The 23,215-nt window shown below is 39.4% G+C and overlaps 1 protein-coding gene across 2 annotated transcripts; it reads right to left on the reverse strand.

Annotated features, from left to right (window-relative positions):
• Positions 1-206: 206 nt before the first annotated feature.
• Positions 207-22,678, reverse strand: YAF2 (YY1 associated factor 2). Of its 2 annotated transcripts, none has more exons than XM_060279602.1 (4): positions 22,387-22,678; positions 21,893-22,018; positions 2,606-2,758; positions 207-1,001 (listed from the first exon to the last, which is right to left on the reverse strand). In XM_060279602.1, exons 1-4 carry the CDS (start codon positions 22,410-22,412, stop codon positions 764-766), a joined length of 543 nt encoding a protein of 180 aa, XP_060135585.1. In that variant the 5' UTR covers positions 22,413-22,678; the 3' UTR covers positions 207-763. The 2 variants fall into 2 exon arrangements, with proteins under 2 accessions (XP_060135585.1, XP_034983370.2); XM_035127479.2 differs by lacking the exon at positions 22,387-22,678 and adding an exon at positions 4,840-4,931 and having other exon boundaries at positions 21,893-22,012.
• Positions 22,679-23,215: the final 537 nt, after the last annotated feature.

Below are 23,215 nucleotides of genomic sequence, written 5' to 3' on the forward strand. Positions count from 1 at the left end.
ATAACATAGAATACCAGTGTATAAGGACAAGGTAGTACTATACTTGAGTTATAAAGCTAAACAATTAATGCTTGTAACAGATTTACTTATTTTTCCCTTGTAAACATTACAATAAATGTTCTAAATGTGTGAGGAAAATATTGGAGAAGCCAGCAACGCAATTCAGTAACAGTAATCTATTAAAATGTGTCAGACATTGGCAAAAATTCATACAAATGTTTTTTTTTTATTTAATAACATTTTTCCTATTCAACCACACCAAGTACCAGCAGGTGTTTTAAAGATAATCATTACGAAAAGTCTTTTGCAGCAATAGTTGATTAAGTTGATCTTTGACTTGCATACATATAACTATGTTTCACAATTCTCAAATAATACATATTTAGGCAGCTTGAACTATGTTATAAAAAAATTCAATTCAGTACATGCCAATAGTATAGAATCCAAGAGTTGTGTTAGAATTCACTAAACTAAAGGTGAAAATGGACTTACCAGTAACACTGCATCAAGAACATTCAAACCACATTTTCATGGCACCTTTTTATATGAAGATTAAAAAGTCATCTGAAAAGGTTTTGTAGATTGCAATGAAATTTAATTTCACTGCTGCACTTGTTTTGTATAAAACTGCATAAATCATATTTGAGTAAACATACAAATCGTGCACTGTGGATAACAAGTCATGAAAATGTGGTAACTGTTGGCAGAAGTTGTGTACATTTTGCAAGTTTGGAAAGACTAAAGAAACTGGAGTAAATAAACTTTAATGAGATTCTCCATTCAGTGATGAGGCTTCTCCTCTTGGTGAAGACGACCTGGACATTCCTCTCTCTGTATTGTCAGAACTAGAACCGCTCTGGCTGTGCTGATCTGCAGAAGCTGCACTGGAAGCAGGTGGTGACTTTGTTTTTTCCTTAAAGTCTGTAATAATGACTGTCAGATCACCAACAGTAACTTCCAAGTGTTGGGCGCTACTTCGATCCACATTTTTCAACCTGGGCCTAGAGTAATAAAAATAATCAAAGCGGTAATTCAGAAATCATCTGAATTAAGGTTATATTTGAAGCCCAAACATATGTAAGAAGCTGCCATATTCTGAATCGTATCATTGGTCTAGGATGACATTTTTTAAACTTAATCTGACAGCAGTTCTCCAAGATAAAAGATGGTTTCCCCCTACCCAGGTCCCAGAGACCTTGGATTGTATCCAACACTGAACAAGTGGCATTCCACTTGCTCAGTGGGACTTCCCATTCCTCTCCTCGTATTCCCCCAAAGTCTATTCCAGAGGGTCCCCCAAAGTCCTCTATGGATTTAAAGGGCAACACCAGCACTTCAAATAGATGCTGTATGTTCCCTTTGGCAAGCTCCAGAGAAGAGTTAGGCCACTGCATTCTGGACCAGCTGAGGTTCCATTGAACTCATCAAAGTCAGCTTACATAGTAAGCACCATAGTGGCAAACTCCTCATTTCCTAGGAAATTCTGAAGCCAGTACATTAGGTCTAGCTGGAAAAGAATGCTCCTCTCTACTATCACAACCTGCAATTCAAGCTACAGCAACAGATCAAGGATCAATGGCGAGCTGAAAACTTGCTCTTTATTGAGGAGTGGAATCCTGTTTCCAACAAACTGCACACCTATTCTCAGATCAATGTCTCATCTGGATGGAGTTTCATTCCCTTCATATGAGCTCTCTCAGGTAGACAGAGAAGGGGTGATAAGATGGGCTAATTTCAAATTGTAATTGAATAATAATGGTGTCTACCGTAATGGTTACTTTTATTGAAGATAATGCGAGCAGCAGAAATTTACACCCCACCGCATGGGGGTGGGGTGGTTTCATAGTTACTCCCAATTGTTCAACCATGTTTAATCAACTGGCAAAGCTGCCTTATATTATAAGACAATAGACCCTGATTACATTACCTTTATAACAACCATCTGACTGTATTAGCATATGCTAATAAATATAGTTTAGATTCTGTAAAAATATACAGGTTTCTGCTGCCAGTGCAAATTCATCCCACCATCTGAACCTTTCTAAAGTACACAAGTAAGTGCAGTGTGCATATACTTTGTCCAATTTTCAGACACTTTATTGACTGACTGCAAATCTCCTTTTCTCAATCTGCGACCAATTAAAATTTGGAAAAGGTGAAATCTCCGAATTTTTTCCCCTTTGTGTCTTACTTCCAAATTTTGCTGAAATGCTTCTCACTATTAAAAGACAGACTTTCATGACCAGAATTTTAAGAGGTAAAAATGCTGGCACCAGATTTTTCTAGAAATCAGGGTATATAATTATTATTATTATTTATTAAATTTATATCCCACTCTTCATCTGAAGATCTCAGGTGCCATTTTTAAAAAATATAGATACATGACGATGTGTTCAGCAACATGTGAACATAGATACAGCTATATATCAGGCCCTTTCTAAAGATACACACTTTCCCGTGGTGTGATCCAATCTAACAGCGGAGTGCGTAAACATTGCAACTATGTGGGTAGGGATCATTGTGTGACTCTTTACCATTTTCTAAGAATTTCGCAGAGATTATCTCATTTTGTTCTCCAAATAATAGAAAAAGTACCAAAGTTTACCTTGTTTTTTTGTGACTGTTCTTTTTGCTAGTCGTTTCCTTTTCACTTTTTTCTTTTTCTACTTTGTCTTTTTTCTCTTTCTTTGATTGTGTAGGGGGCACAAATTGCTGCGTAACCTGTTGTGCAACCAGTTGAGAGACAGGTCGAGGTTTCCTGTGTGTAAATGTATGAGAGAAATTAAACTCCCTAGCATCAGTAAATTTCTGCACGAAAATTATTTTTTGTTAAATTGATCACAGTTAACAATACACCCATTCCACACAAAACCCTATTTAGATTTGTGAATGTAGGCTTCATTTTCTAAGAAACAACTAAATACATCTTTGAAGTTCTTGAAACAGTAAAGCCTCTCCTCCCCCCGACAACTTCCACGGGCACAAAAGTGTGTAGCACAAAAGTATTTTTAGTCTAACTAGACTAAAACATAATGTACATAGGAAGAAAGGAAGGTGTGTTGTATCAAGTCACACCATTATTTAGCTCTGCATTGTCAAGACTGGATACAGCTCTCCAGAGTTTCAGACATGAGATACTCCCAGCCCTATCAAAAAAAACACACACCAAAAAACCCCCCAATAACAACCAGGAATTGAACCAGGGACACTTTGCATTGGAAGTATGTACTCTACCCACTGAGCTATGGCCCTTCTCCAAGTCCCAAGAAAATTCCTAAGAAGAAAATATTATCCCATCAATGACATTAGATTTCTATTGAAGGGTATCCAGTTTGCGAAACTCTAGGCTAGCCTTTTTTTATAAAACCTCTGTGCACTACAGTGGGTGCAGTCACTTCACAATCTCATGCACACACATGGGATACATGCACACACAGCCCCCTTCTACAGCTGATCCATGCAAATTAGCTAAGGAGGGGTTTTCCATCAAATGGCTGATTGGTGACTGGGTAGGGGATAGTCTGAATCCCTGCTGGGCAGAAAGATCTTAGACTTCTCTACCCACTTCTGTGGTGGTGTCTACTGTGTCTACTACTACTAGATTTACCAGGAAATTATTTTTATTGCAATATGTAAAAATACAGGTACAGGAAGCTGTTAACATACTAATTTTAAAATTCCTAAGGAACCATGTTTGACATATATACATCCTAGGAACAATCACCTGAAAATTGTTAATGACAACTTTTAACTGCTTAAATTGACTGGTATTTTATCCATTCATTATATCAGTTGTACTTATTTATTAACTGTGATTATAACAGATGTTCTTTGGGCAGCTCACAAACAAACAAATAATATAAAACTATAGGGTTGTATCAACTGAGTGCTAGTCAGAATAGCTGAACTGAAACCAGTGGTCTATATCCAATAGTGTTAACTCAACTGACAGTAATGTTTTCATGGAGGGATGAGGATGAAAAGCATTTTCAGCAACTCCACTTCCCACTGCACTCCCCTTTTGCCCTAGCCTTCTCTAAATCTGTTTCAGAAAGTTAGGAGACCCTTCAGAGCAGAGTAAGAAAAGACAGAAGGCTGCAGAGAGAATTTCTGAAAATTGCTTGCTTATCTGTTGCATTGCTAAGTTTTACTGCCAGCTGACAACACCTTTTATACAACTCAAAAGGATTTTAGTTTGTCCTATCCACTGATTTCAATACAACCTATCACAGGTTAATTTAAAAAAACAACTCAAATGACACGTTTAACATATTCTTTGGAAATTCAATTTTTTACATAAAATTTCACCGAATTAAAAAAGCAAGCTACAAAAAGTTGCCAAAGTATTTCTTAGAAACTAGTCATTTAAGCTTACTTAACACGGGTAGCGCTGTGGTCTAAACCACTGAGCCTCTTGGGCTTGCCGATCAGAAGGTCGGCGGTTCGAATCCCCGCAACGGAGTGAGCTCCCGTTGCTCTGTCCCAGCTCCTGCCAACCTAGCAGTTCGAAAGCACGCCAGTGCAAGTAGATAAAATAGGTACTGCTGTGGCAGAAAGGTAAACGGTGTTTCCGTGCGCTCTGGTTTCTGTCACGGTGTTCCGTTGCGCCAGAAGCGGTTTAGTCATGTTGGCCACATGACCTGGAAAGCTGTCAGCAGAAAAACACTGGCTCCCTCGGGCTGAAAGCAAGATGAGCACCACAACCCCATAGTCGCCTTTGACTGGACTTAACCATTCAGGGGTCCTTTACCCTTTACATTTTACTTAACATAGATTCTCTAACCAACAAAACTGAAGTAAAGAGTATTCTAACTTGTAGGTTCACACTTTTAGGCATACAGTGATTGGTGACTGGGTAGGGGATAGTCTGCATCCCTGCTGGGCAGAAAGATCTTAGACTTCTCCACCCACTTCTGTGGCGGTGTCATGCCCTGGACAAGATAAAGCAATTGACAAATTTAAAAAATAAAATAAAATAATCATTGAGGCAGTTAAGAGTGCCCCAATCCTAAACAAGCAAACTCGCATGTTTGCTTGGAAAACCAGAGGAACATTGTTGCAATCCCATAAAATATCATTTTTCTCAACAATAGTACAAACTCTTGGTTCATCCTATCTAAATAATGTATGTATTGCCACAGCATGTTGCAAGATTGGGCTATGGCTTTCCTGTAAAGGAGAAATAAAAGAATAAAACATTATCTAGCAAATTAGAAGACTTCAAACAATATGCATATGTAAAAGAAATACTTATCACAAATATACAATTGTAATGTATTCTAAATAGCAACATAAAAAACTGTATGTGCTCAAATGTTTTCTTAAATATCTAAAAGGGTGATGGGATTAATTACTAATAACTGAATGCTAGCAAAATAGTCCTTGTGAACAATATTTGTATTATACCTCTCTTTACCAATCTTACTAAAAAAAAAAGAAGCAAAATTTTGGCAAAATTGCTGTTTTACTTCAGTAGTGTTAATGTGGGGCATGGAATGCAGTTCTTAGGGTTAAGATCTATATGTATATATAATTATTTTTTCCACAGTTAAACATTATCATCACACAAATATAAAAAGAGAAAATAAACCAAAAAAGGAAGATAATAAAGAAGATAGGAAAAAAGGAAAGTAAAACATTTTCACACCATAATAAATTCATATTTTGGGATTACTTAGATACCTCAACTTTCCCCCACTCCCTCCCCTGGTTCTTTTGTATTATCTTAATTTATACATGTCAATAATTTCCTCATCTTTAATTGTTTCTGAATTTAAACATGCTCCTTAATATTACAAGTGGTTTTTTATAAAAAAAAACCTGCTACTGTATTAACTTCCTTACAATGCTTTTGTAAATATGCAATACTGTAAACATTTTCCATTCTTTTTTATATTTGTTGTCATCTTGATTTCTAAGTCTTCTAGTTAATTCAGCCATTTTGGCATATTCCATTAATTTAAGTTGCCAATCTTCTTTATTAGGGACTTGGTCTTGTTTCCAGTGTTGGGCTAACAATATCTGTCGGGCCGTTGTTGCATACATAAACAAATTATTGTATTCTTTCGGTATATTGATTCCTGTGATACCTTTTAAAAATGCTTCTGGTTTTTTAACAAAGGTTATTTTAAACTTTTTTTCAATTCATTGTAAATCATCAATATAAAAAAGTTTTGGGAAATTATTTACAGGGTTAAGATCAATTTAAAGCGAAAATTGAATACAAGTTTAATTTTCTAAATAATGAAATACAAACTCAATCAATTAATAGAGCATAAGATGTTACTGCTAAGTGACCCTTGCAACAACAAAAAAAGGCCTTCCACCCTCAAATTGATTCACATGAAGAAACACAATCATCCACTAATCTTCTGCAAGCTCCAATAATTAATAATTAATAACTAAAGCCAAATCTTATATTTGGAAAATTATCTGAGGCTAGAAAATCCATATGCGATCAAAAGAGATTGTCAGTTCATTAAATACACTAGGCATAAACGAATAATGGTACAGTGGCACCTCGACTTACGAATTTAATCCGTTCCGAACGGACCTTCGTAAGTCGAAAAATTCATAAGTCAAAGCCAATGGGGGATTTTAAAAATTTGTAAGTCAAAAAAATCCTATCTAAACCACATCCAAAATGGCGGACGGAACTCTGTTTGTAACTCAAAACATTCGTTAGTCTAGTCATTTATAAGTCGAGGTACCACTGTAATATTATGGAGGTAACAGGTCACATGTCATCCCTGTGCAAGATGCTGAAGTGAATAGGATAGGGCTTATATGAAGTACTCCTTGCTAGACTACACCTTGTATCTACTGACATTTAAGTTAAGTTGATTATGTATATGATTGTAATTAATAAAAATCAGACTTCCTCACCCATGAGACTGGACTGATTTTTTTTTCTAAATTTGGTTTTATTGATACTGATTTTTATGTTGTATCTATTTTTATTATACTGCTTTATTGCTTTATGTTCTATTTTTGTAATCTTTTTATGAGATTTTGAAATATTAAATGGTTTAGAGATGCTTTTACATAAGGCTATAAACCTGTAGTTTGAAGGCTTAAACTCACATATCTAAACAGGGCTAAATATATGTAACTGTCTATTGGATCACAGCCTAAAATTACTTGCAAGTATGGTATGGACTGTATCCCTAGGTGATGGCAAGGATTCCATCAGCAGAATGTAGAAGGGTGCAATTCTCAGCAATCCCCCTTACCACTCTCTGCTCTGTCCTGGAAGGTCTCCCACCCTCTGCAGAAGACTTATCGAGGCCTGCAAGCTGCCAGTGAAATAGCTGAAAATTGCTTCTCTCTCTATTAAACTGATTGAAACCTTGCCATCAGCTGAGTGACAGCATAAGGTAAAACATTTTATTTCAATTTCTATGGATAGGCCAGTTCTTATTTCTGAAAGCCGCTTTGTCATTCATTCATTCATTCATTCATTCATTCATTCATGGCACTATGTAGACTACTTTCTTATATTTTTATTGGCATGCTAAAAATTTCTATATGTCAGTTCTTAGCTAAACGTGTGGGACTAAGTTCACATCATTAGTCTTAAGGAAACTTAATTATATTTAAAGATTATAAGAATCATTATTATTGAAATTAGCTACCTTGCACAAGTTGCTGTGAAGATGTGTGGAAATATGTATGGACTGTTTTATGCAATTTCCACCACTGAAAACCAACCAGAGGAGAAATGGTCTGGGTTATTAGCAGATATTTGCAGGCACCTATGGTGGGAAAAAGAGAAGGCTGGACAGAGCTAGTGTTTCCACACTGCATCTGCTGAAAAGCTATTGACAACCAGTGCAAACTGATTACAGTTCACATTCATTGCCAATCCCTACTGCACTGAACTACTGCACTGCACTATAGCAGGATGTATACGGCTTTCTGTACTGCTGCTCACTGGTGCTTGCCAGTGGAGATTCTAGAATACTGCTTATTGCTTTGCATGCACAACCACTCGATTTTATTTTTAAAATCATTTTATTAATCAGATTTATATCTACAGACATTTTTCTTGTAATTGTAAAAGTGAGCTTAAGCACCTGGATAACCAGATTTGAAGTTGGCTAAAAAGCAAATGGCATACATGTTACCTTTGATCCCTGGCCCAGAGAGTCCCTTGTTTAAAGCCCCACTTTAAAACAGCTTGAAAAACAAGCAATGTCTTTTATTTACTCTATTTCCCAGAAAATCAGTTAGGATACATTCTCATTATTACATGTTTATTGTAGTTATCACTAGCAAGAGCTGCAGCTTGCGAAGTTTTAATAATGTGTTTTATTTCTCACTCTAATGTTCAGTAAGTTTGTCTAAATGAACCCACATTATAAAATGAGGCACTATCTTGTACTCCATTACCTTGTAAAAGTACAGCAGCATGACCTTGGTCAAAAACAAGAGTGGTGATATGTATAGGAAGCACACCAGTGGAAATGAGATTCAGTTACTTCCTCTGCCTCACTCAGGGAACATTGCCCTAGGACAGACTGACAGACACACACATACACACAGAATATGCCTGGTCAGTTTAATTGCTAACAGTCATTTTTGCTGTTCTTAGCATAAATTAAAAGAATGGGGAAAAAATACTAAGCTGCTGGGAAAACAGAGAATAGCAAAAGACAATTAAAGAAAACAAAACCTAGTAAGAGCTAGCAAGAGGTTTGTATATGTGATGTGAATTACTTAGGGTAAGTGTTAGGTAACAACTGATTACAGCTCTAGGGTGTTAAAATAAAATAACAAATTTGGAGGCTAGTGTACAGGATTATTTCTTGGCAATTTGCACAGAAGACTCAAGTTCTATTTAGCTTCTAATAGAACTTTGTTCCTATATCTTCTAAGTCCTAAGACATAATCCACTTTTTACTGCTGAACACTTTGAAAATGTAGAGCAATTTCTTTTTTATATTCCTCAAGTCTTAAATTACGAGTATCTTCCTGGAAGCCTCATTGCAGAATAACACAAATAATATAGACTTTAACAGCAATATTCTGGAAATCTGTAACTAACTCTTTATTTTTCAAAACAATGAATACTAGCTGGCTATATGCATTCAGCAGCTGAGTTGTTTAGTAGCCTATAATCCCTATGGGGCATAAAAACACAGCAAAACCTAGTTAATGCCATGCTATTACACAATCTAAGAGACTATCAGCAGAGATCCTGTAGAGAAGACTAATTCAGCACAGGGCCACTAAAAGGATACTCAAGAATAGCACATCTGAAAGAGGGCTATAAAGTGCAGCACTGTCCTATTTTCTTGCCTTCTGAGGGGAGAGCACAGGAGCCTCCCAATTTACATGATATAAGTGGGTTAGAAACTCAAGAAGCACACCCTTCAACTAGTACCATGCCTATGATCCCTTCATATTATTATAGTGGTGTGATTGAGAATGTGGTTCATCAGTTTAGTTAGTGCTGTTTTAACTCCTATCCGGAAGGAAGGCAGCAGGTAGACTCAGGTTATCAGTTATCCAGATTGTGATATAACTAGTTTCATCACATGGTTACTCACTCACCATATGGTCCTGAAAGAAAACTGATACATGATTATGGCTTCTTAACAAGCCAGCTGAAACCACCTGGTCAACATGAGAATCAATAGAGCAATGCCAGAACACTAGGGAGAAGCACAGAACCAACTCAGGATCTTGCATCTACTGGCTGGTGTTACAGTTCCTTTCAGTGTAGTTTTGTGTATACAAAGTCTGAACTAGAATGATTATATTGAGGACATAAAACATAAAACAATTGACCAAACGGTATCTTACAGTATACACGAGATAGCAGAAACAGCTAAAACCTATACCCTAAACTTGAATTGCCAGTTTAGGTTTAAAACCTACTTGTTACTTTGGCTGTCTCTTGCTAGTAAAAACAGCAAACAAGGCTCTGGTAAGACACACAGCTCTTTCCGTTGTTTGGACAGCAGCCAAAAGCAAATTACATGAGCAGTAACTCCTGTTAGTGTTAAAAGCAAGCAGTGTGAAAGTACAGCATCAAACATCCTTTTATTGTCTTCTAAATGGTACCCAGAAACTAGTTTTTAGCTCCTTATTCACAGCTCCCTAGCTCCATTTTACTTTTCTTTCAAATAAAATAAACTGTCTTTCTAAAGTGTGAGACAAAAAAGATACTTTCTTTTATATTTCCAAAATTTAGCTGCATTAAATATCTAACATCAAAACTGTAAGATGAAAACATCTGTAGCATATGTAATATACCATATTTAGTTATTATTTGAATATTCCAGAAAATAATTTCACCAATGATTAACTAAAAGAAAAAGATTGACATTTAACAGTGCATTAGAATCCTAAAGTTGAGTAATCTGGGGTGACCAATGTAACATTGGTAAGCTTCTTTACCTATTTTGTATTTTAGCTAATATTATTTAACTCCAATTAACATTCAACTTTTTGTTAACTGCATTGATCATCCGTACAAAAATAATCAAGAAGTATGCCACAGATAGTTTAAATGCTTTATTTTTATTGTGTTTTAAAAGCTGTGACCAATGTAAGTTTTGCAACCTGAAGAATTTATAACTTAGACAGGTGTTTTCTCTAAAAGTGGGAATCAGGATTTTTCCATTTGTATCAATATACATAAAGAGCAAATATTTTATGGGCAAGTGTCAAACTTATGGTAATGCTTATTGGAAACTGTCGAAAAAATGTTTTCTGGAAAATGAACTGTGTTCGGTTTTAAGATCACCAATGTAAGATGTGAAAATTCATTGATAGCCCAGCCATCTACAAACAAATGCCTCCAAAGCAAGATTCTGTGCATCTCACACTTTACTAGGCATTTATAAGTTGCATGTCAGCATCAAGTCCATGTGGGAAGTCAAAATGCCCACAGCAACTTGCGCTTGTTATTTGTTTCTGTTCAACCTAACCTCTGTCATTTGCAAGGAAGACAAATGCCACAGAAGCCACATTTTTAAAGATATTTAAAAAGATGGTTTCATACGAATGAATAGCATATTCTATCACTTGGCTAACAAATTGCCTTTTCAATTTACCAGTCTCAAACTCAACAATAACAACTTTCCCAGATGACTCCAGCACATCAGTGGCAACTTCTGCGCTTTATTTCAGCATAATCACATTTCCTATAGGGACATTATTCCCTGATTATTAAATAGTGTTGTGAGTTGCGGGGGGGGGGGGGGAATAGGCTGCATGCTGAGACCCTTTTAATTCCTGGGCCCAGCAAGTGTTAAAATCTAAGCTAGGATTCAAATTCCTGGGATAGCCAGGCTAACTTCCTTTGTTACCCATTAAGGTAACAAAGGAAGCGGCTCAGTGCCAGACAATAAATGGGATGGCCCTTCTCCTCCAACTCAAAGACAAAGGGTAAAATTGAAAGCTGAGTTATGTGAGATAGAAGCTAGAAGCAATAGGCTGGGAGAGAGAGAGAGAGAGAGAGAGAGAGAGAGAGAGAGAGAGAGATGCTTGATTTCTGCTTGAACTCAGGCTGCATCTGTGAAAGAAGCAAGACTCCCTTGGGGTCTTAATGCTGTGAACTTCTCCATTGTAGGCTCAGGTTGTATATATGTGTAAATTAACCATATACAGTGGTACCTCGGTTTAAGTACACAATTGGTTCCGGAGGTCTGTACTTAACCTGAAGCGTACTTAATCTGGAGCAAACTTTCCCATTGAAAGTAATGGAAAGTGGATTAATCTGTTCCAGACGGGTCCGCGGAGTACTCAACCTGAAGCGTACTTAACCCGAAGTATGAGTGTAATTGGTTCTGGAAGTCCGTACTTAACCTGAAGTGTACTTAACCTGAAGCGAACTTTCCCACTGAAAGTAATGGAAAGTGGATTCATTCGTTCCAGATGGGTCCGCAGAGTACTTAAACTGAAAGTACTCAAACCGAAGCGTACTTAAACCAAGGTATGACTGTATCATAAAGACACCGCAGTCTCCGCTGTACCTCATTCTGAAGGTAACACAACCCCTGGGTAAGTGCCTGGAACCCCTGGAATCTTGCAACGCTCAGAGATTGGGGTGGCATGTAACAATATATTGACACATAATTATATTATCTTCTAAAAGCAGTAACATATGTTCATTCCGCCCTTGCCAGATTTGTCTTTCAGACAGTAAGCTTTTTGAGGGCAGGCACCTTTTTTGTTTAAAACTCTGTAAGATGCTCTACATTGCTTTGGGGGCAATCCTATGACAAAAGCCACTGGAATGAGCAACTTTGGATGCAGCAGATCTCCAATGGTATTAAGCTGCCAACATTAGTTCAGCCAAACATACACTTGCTTAACTTGCTCATCCTGACTCAGCTGAGGCTCAAGCCTGCTCAGCTCAACCACATGCCCTGGCTACTGGTGTACAAGACTGTTTTAAAGGCTTGTTTTCCCTGTGGCAGACCTAGGGAGAGCAGCAGCAGCAGCAGCCCCGCCGCTGAACAAAGTCTGGATCTGGTGTAACTGTACTTCAGCTTAATTTACACCAGCTTGCTTTGGGCCAGTTTCTTCTGCATAGGAATGCTCTCCTAATAATTACTACCATTTCAGAGAATAAAAGATGACAGTCCTAAAAGGAGGTTTAAATGACACACATGTCAACACATTTATGCTACGGTAGGTAAATTGCACCATTGCGGTGTTACATCACAAAAAAATGTTGTACATAAAACACATTTCAGTTAATATCACATTTTCTTAATACCAAGAACATCGAAGTGGAGAAAAAAGTTAAAACAGTTTTTCCTTTTCAATTGTTGGTGAAGAATATATGTGCTGTGCGACTAATCCAACACACTCGACCAATGTTAAGTTTTATTGGCCTTAGCTAGTATGATTTTGTTTGAAACACAAAATTTATTGTCATTACACCAATGAGAAAGCAAAATTATCAATACTATCGTTATTAACCTTTTTCTCTGTTGTCTTGGGAGAGGTCTTTCACTGAACTTTAGGGAGGGGAAATAGATATTTTGAGTCGTACATGGCGCTGCTGTTGTTTTACTCACAGGTAAAATGTTGTTTTGAAAAACTGTTGCCAGATAATGAAACTTTCTGAAATGATGTTTAAAATGATATAGAACACATTAACTATACACGAAAATGAAAAATGAGTCTGTAGGTTGCCATTATCATGGAACTTCGCAGTTGTATTTCGACTTGCATTATTGTAAAATGGAGCTGTAATGCAGTAATGGTTAAGGAGTTTTTTCTTAATCATTTTGGTTTTTAATGGATATAAAAGTCATGGCTAGCAGCCCTCATCTTTGACCATGTTAGCCATAACAGTCACTGTTATTTCTATTGATGCCTAGAAGAGAATATGCTAAAACTAAATAACAGTATAAAAATAATCCACCAGTTTCTGTCAATACGTCTGTGGTTTATATGCATAATAGACTGCACATGGGAAGTTATGCTGACATAAACCACATTCCTATGATTGCTTGGCCCATTCAAGATATCTGAATGACTCTGGCCAGAAAAAAATAATTATCTTGATAAAGAAAGTATAAAGAATTTCATCATTCTTTACAAAATTGTGGAGCCTTGTCAAAGTGTAGTGACACCTTATTTCTCCAAAGCATTGGTATGCTGTTGGCCAGTAGAACTATTTTGGTTGCTGGGGTTGAAAGAAGTTATCGTTCAGTAACAGCTATCTATATTTGAGCTAGGACATTGTTGGGTCCTGTTATGGACACTTTTCAGCTTATGAAGTCTGGAATTCCTTTTTGCACTGTGACCACACACTTTTGGTGTATAGTATAAACACATATGCATAGGACTATTGCAACCATTGTATTCTTTTATTTTCCCCACCTCTGTGTCAGACTGAGAAATGGCGCAGGCAGACTAACTTCAATCTCCTGATGGTCCCTTCATAGAAGAAGATTCAAGTGCTGTACTTCCTCTTCAGTGAGTAACTTATCTTTTAAAGAATTTCTTACAAATTGGTGTAGAGAATTCAAGTTCTAAAATCTAAAGATTATTGCACCTGCCCATGATAAGCAAGCAAGCCCAAATGATGGACACATGCTACCTCATGCTATTTTACTTGGGTCTCTAGGTGTGCAAGCACACACATACATGATCAATGCAAAATGGGGAATCTTCTATTTAGTGTAAAATAGTATCTTGGAAAGTTCAGTTTTTTAATTATTACTTTAAAACAAGTATCTAGCTATATTGGTTCTGAGAAACAACTTGCAAACCATCCAATGGAAAAGAGACAGATAAGCAAAATGTATGTGGTTAAGCATTGGAATTTCAACACTCTTTCAAATTGCTCTTTCTCCTTTGCTCAGGTATCTATAAACTAGCGGTAGTTAACCTGTGGTCCTAAATGTTATTTGACTGCGGCTCCTATCAACTATGTCAGTTGGTCACATTGGCTGGGGCTGTAGGCAGTTGGGAGTCCAACATCTGGAGGGCCACAGATTAGCCATTCTTCTAAAATCCATCCTTTTTCTTTCCTCCTGCCCACCACAAATACCGTATCTAAAGTGTGACTTTCACTCACATACAATGGGACTTCCCCTTCCTCTCTTCTAGACTTTGGGTGTGCATGTGGAACTTTACGGGTGTGGGGAGAATTCATTCTGCCAATGGTGTCTGTTCCACTGGTGGGTGGGCACCATTTAATTTCACCCAATTTAAAACTGTAAGCTTAGTAGCAGAATAAATTAAACTGCCTTAACTCTTCAGCCAATAATGTATATCTTTGGAAGCACAGAAAACTCAAATCAACTGTCAAAATATACACCAATATTTTTTAAAATTGAGTATAAATAATGCTAAACCATAATATTCCTGGTTTTCTTGCAGGCATTGATTTGATGTTAAAACAAAAGAAAAGTACCACCAGCTGAAATAATTTTTTGCAAAAATGAGTATTTTATTGTAGATGTATCACATCTCACAGTCTAACAAAATAAAATTGCCTGAAATATAGTGTTAACGAAATATATTCCAGTGTTCCAATCTACAGATGTGCAAGCCCAAATGGCTTCTGGCTGCAGATCTTCTTCAGTGATTCTGAACTATGGGCATAAATTAGATGAGCATCAAATACTGGATGCACTGCATTGCTTTCAATAGAATGCACATCCAGATATACATCCTGTCAACATTCTGGAGGAAGTACAGCTGATGAAGGCATACCGGTAAATGTTTTATGAAAATTAAAAATCACCTAATTAGATTTTTCAAAACTCCCATGTTTTCATAGAACATGAGGAGAACTCTGCTGGCTTGTATCAATAGTCTTACCAAATCCAGTGTTCTGCTCTTAACAGATGGCTTTATGAAGACAACAAGCAGTGAAATCTAAAAAGGCCCCAACATGATTATCACTGTTATTTCTGCACCTTAGATTTATTTTGTGAAAACATGAAATTACTTTATTTATCTTCATCGATCAGTATTATTGAATGTTTTTCCTTTCAAAGTGTACAGGGACTTTCACAATTACTGTAATCTTTATTTTATAATATTATGCAGTAAATTTCATAGTATTCATATCTGTCATATAATCTAGAACAGAGTAAATGAACACTCATAATCAGTAAGCACATATATATTAATAAATACATAATAAACTGAAACTGCAAATTTCTGAGGACTTAATTACTAACATTTCTCACCACTGAACATTTAACAGATTGCCGTGTAGCCTAGTGCAATATTTGGCAGTGGTTTTACAATGCAAAGCAATGCCCTTTGGGAACCATCTGAGGCTATCACTTCCACACAGAAGGCACTTATCCTCAAAAGCATAATAGAAAGGGAATTTGTTCACTGTATCACCTGGCAGTTATGACACCATACGTTTTACAGAATACCGATCTTCTCAAATCTGAACACCAAATATGGTTTCAGACCTGCAAAACCTATTTGCATTTCATTTCATTTGAATGGATAGTATGTAATGTCTTTCAAGTACAATTTAGAAAACGGTGTCAACATAGCTGCTAGAAACCTGATATTACATCTGTATACAGATTCACCCTAAAGCAATGCATGGCTGCAGAATAACTGCCTATGTATGAATGCGAAAAGACTGTTACAGTATATATAGTTCCATGACTGACATGGATAAAAACTGGTCTTTTTGTATACAATAGCAGCACAAGTTCTAAATGTTTTGCTTGCTTCTGAATTTACCCCTTAACATTTTATGCAAAAATCATCAATATATCTGACCATTTCTATGATTACTAAGCTAATTCCCTCCAAGTTAATGAGTTTACTGAAACTCTGGGTATCACAAGTTGATATCAAATTCTATCTATATCAAAATGTATGTATCAAATTGAAATCTCTGATATTCTAAGGACTCTGGTGACTACATAATAGTTTATCACACCTGGAATCAGTCTCACAACTCTAATGCTGCTAAATTAGTGTTTTAAAAGAAAATTACCGGTATTATTGGTATCTGTCAATAATTTAAAGATGTTGCTTTTTGCATCTCTTTTCCAGGGAAGGATAAAGCCAGACACATATTCCTGATGCAGACAAAATTCCTGAAATCTACGGATGAAGAGCAGTATACAAATTAAATAAATAATATTTGTAAAATACTCTAAACCTAGGTGAGGCATAAAATAGATCACACCCACCAATTTTCAGAGTCCCACCATCCCCTACCAACTAGATGACTAGCAGTACAAGGACTGTTTCCACTGAATCCTCCTTTTTGAAAAAGAAAGTTAATGGGATTTCATGATCTCTATACCTGGACTATTTAACAAATGTGTAACCAGAACATTCAGGTTTCCATGCCAGATTGGTGCCAACAGCCCTTCTTGGATAAAGTTTGGTGCGTAAGGAAGCATCAAATCATTTCCATACAGTATAAGTACAGTGGAACCTCGGTTTATGAACACCTCAGTTTATGAATTTTCGGTTTATGAACGCTGTGGACCCATCTGGAACGGATTGATTCATTTTCCATTACTTTCAATGGGAAAGTTTGCTTCAGTTTATGAACAGACTTCCGGAACCAATTACACCCATGCTTCAGTTTATGAACGCTTCAGTTTAAGTACTCCGCAGACCCGTCTGGAACGGATTAATCCACTTTCCATTACTTTCAATGGGAAAGTTCGCTTAAGTTTATGAACGCCTCAGTTTAAGTACTCCACAGGCTGTCTGGAAAAGATTAATCCACTTTCCATTACTTTCAATGGGAAAGTTCGCTTCAGTTTATGAACGCTTCAGTTTATGATCAGACTTCCGGAACCAATTGTGTTCATAAACCGAGGTACCACTGTAAATGCTAGAGGCAGCCAATGCTCATTTTATCTCTTTCTAGATCCCTGACCTCTCATACTCTTTCCACCCACGAAACCACATTTTCCCTACCTCTTCCACTATGGCCATTGCAGCAAGAGCTATACTCCTGTGCCCACCAATCTGAGAGCAAATATGCATGATCTTACTATACTGTATCTGCAGTTTACGAAAATATTTTTCATGCCTTGCTTAGTTTAATGTGTAATTTACTATTACAAGTTAAGATGATGGCCATGAACTCAGCTAGAGCATAAGAGGGAATAGAAAAATTGGTCTGTTAATTTGCCATGATAAATAAATGGAACATTCATATTCAGTGGCAGTATATCTCCGCTTATCAGACACTTGAGACAAAACTAAAAGAAATGATTGTAACTTAATACCTTGCTTGTAAGCTTTCAGAGGCATCTGGCTAGCTGCTGTTGGAAACAACATGCTGAACTAGATGAATCTTGATCTAATCCAGCAAGGCAGTTCTTCAAAATTGGTCACTTATTTAAATATTTTAATATCTCCAAGGACATAATGGGAGGAAAAGAATAACCACTTGTGATGCAGCTAAATAGAAGTAAAGGCAAGGAGGAAGCACTGTAGAACACCAGGCAGGTTTCCAGTAACCAGAAAAAAATAGTCCTTGGTGCCAAAACTGCTTTATTTATGTATTTATTTTACACAGTGAGCTGCCAGCTATGATAATGGTGGAAAACATAAAGCATAGGGAAGCCAAGAGTATACAGGTTAGAAAGATCAGGGTAGCTGATGTTTTACTGAAAATTCATAATGTGGTATCCAACTAAGTCATAATCAGATTAGACCCACTGAAATGAATGGACTTAAATTAGTCATGGCTGAGCTAAGTCCACCGATTTCATTGTTCTACTCCAAGTATGGCTAGAACAGTGTTGGCCAAACTTGGGTATCCAGCTGTTTTTGGACTACAACTCCCATCATCCTTAGCTAACAGGACCAGTGGCCAGGGATGATGGGAATTGTAGTCCCAAAACATCTGGAGACCCAAGTTTGGCCAACACTGGGCTAGAACCACTGAAATTAGTGAATACTAATTATGCCTAAACAAGGTACAAAAAATAGTAAGGGAAGCCATTTAATATAAACAATATTGGCAAGGATATTATGAAAACATCAACCTGAGTAATTTTTTTGCTAAATCTCCACTCATGAATTTAATACACTTTGGCACAAATATTCAATATAACTATGTATAAATGAAGACATAGCTTTTATTATAAAACCACATCCTGTAAGCCTTGATTAGTGGATGCAATCCTATGCCTCCTTACTTGAAATTAAAACCCATTAAACTCCACACAATTTGTACAGGATCAAGATGCAGAACTGCAAGCCTGCACAGACATGTATATCCCCCCATAACCTCTTTTGTCCCAAGGACTTTAACTCTTAGGAAGCCCTGTGGCATCTGCATGCCAGTGATGGGTGTGGCCATCCCATTCACACAAATACAGACACAGGATGCAGACCCTCCTATTGATCCATGCTGACCAGCTGTTCAGAAGGGGTTATCACCCCCTGTCTGCTTATCAACTGATCAATCTGGTGGCTGATGAGAGGCTGGGTAGAGAGGTTTAAAACTTGCTGTCTGCCCTAGTGCTGTATCTTTTTTCTTTTTTGGTCATTGCCAAAATTGGCAGGTCTTGGGGGAGATAAAAAATTCCTGTGCCAGGAAATAGACACCCCTGATCTAGAGTTTTGGGGTTGAGTGTTATCAATGTACACATCCAGAAGGTGCTCTTATATAAGTGTATGGAGGGCAAGGTCAAATGGATGGTATTAAAAAGGGTAAGCAGACTTGAGATAAGACAAGAGGAATCACCAGGCTTTGGAAGGGGTTAGTATGCCTGTGATAGATGGAGTTGAAACATCCCTATCTCCTCTCTTTTGGATAAACTAGTACTGTAATAGCAGTAGCCAGGAAGCCTTATTTTATCGTCTTCCTAGGCCTAGTCAGTCTCTTCTTGGAGAACTGAGACCTGGTTATGCTGATGCATTCTCTTGTTATGTCCAGGATTGACTACCTGTAATGTATGTTACATTGGGACTACAATGTAGACTATTTTGCAGCTGATGCAGAATGCCACCACCTGCCTCTTACTGAACATTGGAAGGTGTGAACCTATTCAGCCAGTGTTACAGTAACTGTACCACTGGTAGCACATTCCTGGCTGATCTTTGTGGCCTAACATCCAGAGAGACTGTCTTCCCCTATATCAGCCAATGTTGCACGTACACTTAAGGGATCAGACCTTGTATACTTTCACTTCAATAACAGCAACTACCAAGAGGGGGCCGTTAGCACAATTGCCCGGAGGTCCCCCCCCCCTGTTGATAGCAGCAGGTGTTATTCTATCTCTGCCCTGCATAAGGTTTTGAAGATATATTGTCTCTTATTATGTCTAGGTGTGTTGTTTTACATTGGTTATAAATATTGTTGCTTTAAAATTATGTTTTATTTGCTCTGTGAGCCTCGGCAGGCAAAAGTAAAGCAGCATATAAATATTCAATTAGTAAATATGTAATCATTCATGCATATGCTTCAGTGCATTAAATCTCAGTCACTGAGGTTTAATAAACCTGTGACTGACTGGACTCATAAGTACAATACTTCCACATTTTTCCTGTAATGCTGCTGCACAAAAGACTTGTTTTGGATTGTACAGAATTTTCCAAGCAATGGAATACATAAGGGGTATGTAATAACAAAAAAGGGTATATAATTAATTGTAAATGGGCAAAGAATATTGCAGAGAGTAAAATAAACATTTCTACATAAATAAGCCATCTCCTAACTGTTTGTCACAATTTAGTGTGACCGAGAAAGAGAAATCATGACACAGTTGTGCAGATAGGACCAATCTTCATTATTAATGGCCAGGAATCACCATGAATGGGGAAGGGATTTACCTTTTCCCCCAGGAGTATCTCTGACTATAACCTTTTACATCCATTTAATCTATGTAAATGGGTTTTATTTTCCTCCAGAAAAATAAGTGTTGTATGGAGAGAAAAACCTGACATCTGCCTATGTGTAGCCCAGTCCCAGAAACAGCTGCTGGGGTGGCCCTCTGACAGGAAGCATCTGCCACCATTGGAGGAAGATGAAGAGCATAGGAAAATGCGTAACTTTACCAGTATCTGTTGGAAGGTAAAGGCAGAATGTGGGAGGTCAGGATGAGAAGTAGAAAATATGTATGCTTTAAGTTCCTAGACCTCACATGTAAACCAATGGAAGGCCAGCGTGGAAGCAAGTTATCTTCTTAGTCAGCACTGTAGAAATGTCCAGTTGTTGACTTGCAAGTAGCTCCTGTAGTCATCAACAGCCTATATGCCAGGAACTGCTGCGCAGATAGCAACTTTATGCTTTCAAGGTGCTGACTGAAACAACTCCTGCCTCAGCCACTGCCTCCCAAAAATTATCAGTAAAGGCCTGTTTCCCCCACCATGGTAACCCCAAAACAGTAGTTGGCAACTAATCACCTCAGCAGCTGCCATTCTCCACTCCTCATTGGCAGGTACCTCCCAGCAATTCTTCCTCTCTCCTCACACATATCCCACCCAACATTAGGAAGGGCATTTTGCTATTAAGGCAAGACATGACAATGGCCCTCACTTCAGCAAAATATCAGCAAGTATAATATAGATTCGAACAACCAAGAGACTGTTTGTTGACACCCCCCTCTTGAAGTATTCTAATCCACCATGGAAAATAATTACAAAAGTCATCTTTTAAATGAGCTAACAGGACTACACAGTAGACTATAAGCAGGCCTCAAAAAGAAAATCCAAGCCCTTATCCATTTCTGTCCTCCCTTCAACAGAAGACGACTTATTTTTGCACAATGTGTACAACAGACAGCATTCACATTTAGTCAATTTAAGGGGTGTGTTTTTTATGTACATAGGGAATGCTATATCACCATGAGCAGGATTAAAAACAAACAGCAAACACTCCAGACATCTGCACTGTTTGTGTGATCACAGCAAAGCAAAAAAGAAGAAGCAGCAGCTGAGGAAGGAAAGGAGCTTATTTTCTATCCCATTCCAGACTGCATGACTGGCAAATCGAACCATTGAGGGTGGTGCGAGAGAACGTGTGGCTTTAAGTTCATAGAAAAGAAATTATCTCTAAGCTTGGGGGGGGGTTGAAAAAGAGACCATGTTTACTGGGCAAGGGCGGGGAGAGGAGAGGAGAGGAGAGGAGAGGAGAGGAGAGGAGAGGAGAGGAGAGGAGAGGGAAGGAAAGCAGACGGAGGAGGAGAGCGGAACGGAGGAGAGAGCTGGTGCCTGCAGCGCATCCACTCCCTCTCCTGTCACCCTCTCCTGTGGAAGGAGGAGGGAGGGAGAGCAATAAATAATAAAAAGCCTGCCCTGGTGGCTATGATGGTGGTGGCGGCAGCAGCCTCCGGGCTCTGCTCTTCTTCCCAGCCGGCGGCCCCGGACGCCTCTCCTCGGCCAGCCCCGCTCCCTCCCTCCCTCCAACCTTGGGGATGCGGGTGTCACCAGCGCAGGCCTCTCTGGGCCGCTCACTCACCGGGTGGAGGTGCCCTTCCTTACATCGCACATCATGCACTTGAAGGCCTCGGCGCTGTTCCGGAAAGTGCACACGCTGCAGTCCCAATAGCCCTCGTCGGAGGACGGCTTCGGCTGCCGCTTCGGCCTAAACACCCCCCAAAAAAGAGGGGGGTGGCGATAAGGAGGAGGAGGAAGAGGAGGAGGGGAGAGAAAAGGAGGTTTAAGGCACAAAACAAGACATCGCTCCCTTCCCTCCCTCCCACTCGCTCAGGGCCTCGCTTCGCCCCGCCGCTTGCCAGCTACCTCTTAGCCGCCCCCAGCGCCCGCTCACCGCCATTCGCTGCGCTGAGGGGCCGCCGCCGAAGGCTTTGGCAGCAGATGGGAGGGGGGAAGAAGCGGCGGCGAACGGCAACGGCAGCCCCCCTCACAGCGCCGCCGCCGCTTCTCCCCCTCAGCAGCAGCAGCGGCCTGTTGCGAGTCGGCGCCCGCTTCCCCTCCTCCCTGGCTCCTCACCTTGTGGGGCTCTTCTTGTCTCCCATGCCGGCTCCACAGACGCGTCTCCAGCCCGGCGCGGCCCTTTGTGTATTTGTCAATAAGGAGGAGCGAGCCGAGGAAGCGGGGGGTTGGCTCTCGAGCCGAGGCAACCAAGCGAGGAGGAGGAGGAGCCGCCGCCGCGCACAGCGCGCGCCGCCGCCAACAACGACGACCGTTCCCTGCTTTACTGCGGCCGACACCGCCAACTACCGCAGCCTCCAGCTGTCGGGGGAACTCCTGCCGCCGCTTCTCCTCTCCTCTCTCTTTCGCCCCCACCCCCGCCCTAACCTCACGCCTCTTTCTTCTCCCTCACGTGTCCCCCCGTCGCCAACCAGCGGCAGCCCGCAAGCCAGGCCAAGGCCGAGGCGCCCCAGACGGCGGCGGTGACAACCCTGAAGTCTCTGGGACTGCGGCGGGATAAGGGGGGAGGCGAGCGAGAGGAGGCTCCGCTGCTTTGACAAGAAGACTCCGCTGGTTTTTTCGCGGCCGGGCGGCCGCCTTCTCTCTCGCGCGCGCGCACACAGATAACGCCTGAGGAGTATTCCGTGGCACAAGCACAACCAGAGAAATCATAACCCTGTGTGCCGCATTCATTAGCACCGAAGGAACGGCTGCGTCCCACTTCCAACCTCATCCGCAGTCGCTGAGGTTGGAATTCGGATTGGAATTCCCACACTTCGCTCACCATGTAAACCCAAGGTGCCCCTCATACCTTTGGATTCCGTGTTTTTACACTCCCCACTCCCCGCCCGTGGAAACTGCAGTCTTCCAGCGAGAGTTTAGTGGGGGAGCCAATGGAAGTTTCTTT

The sequence above is a fragment of the Zootoca vivipara genome, chromosome 10, assembly GCF_963506605.1.
Source record: "Zootoca vivipara chromosome 10, rZooViv1.1, whole genome shotgun sequence".
Classification (NCBI taxonomy): Eukaryota; Metazoa; Chordata; class Lepidosauria; order Squamata; family Lacertidae; genus Zootoca; species Zootoca vivipara.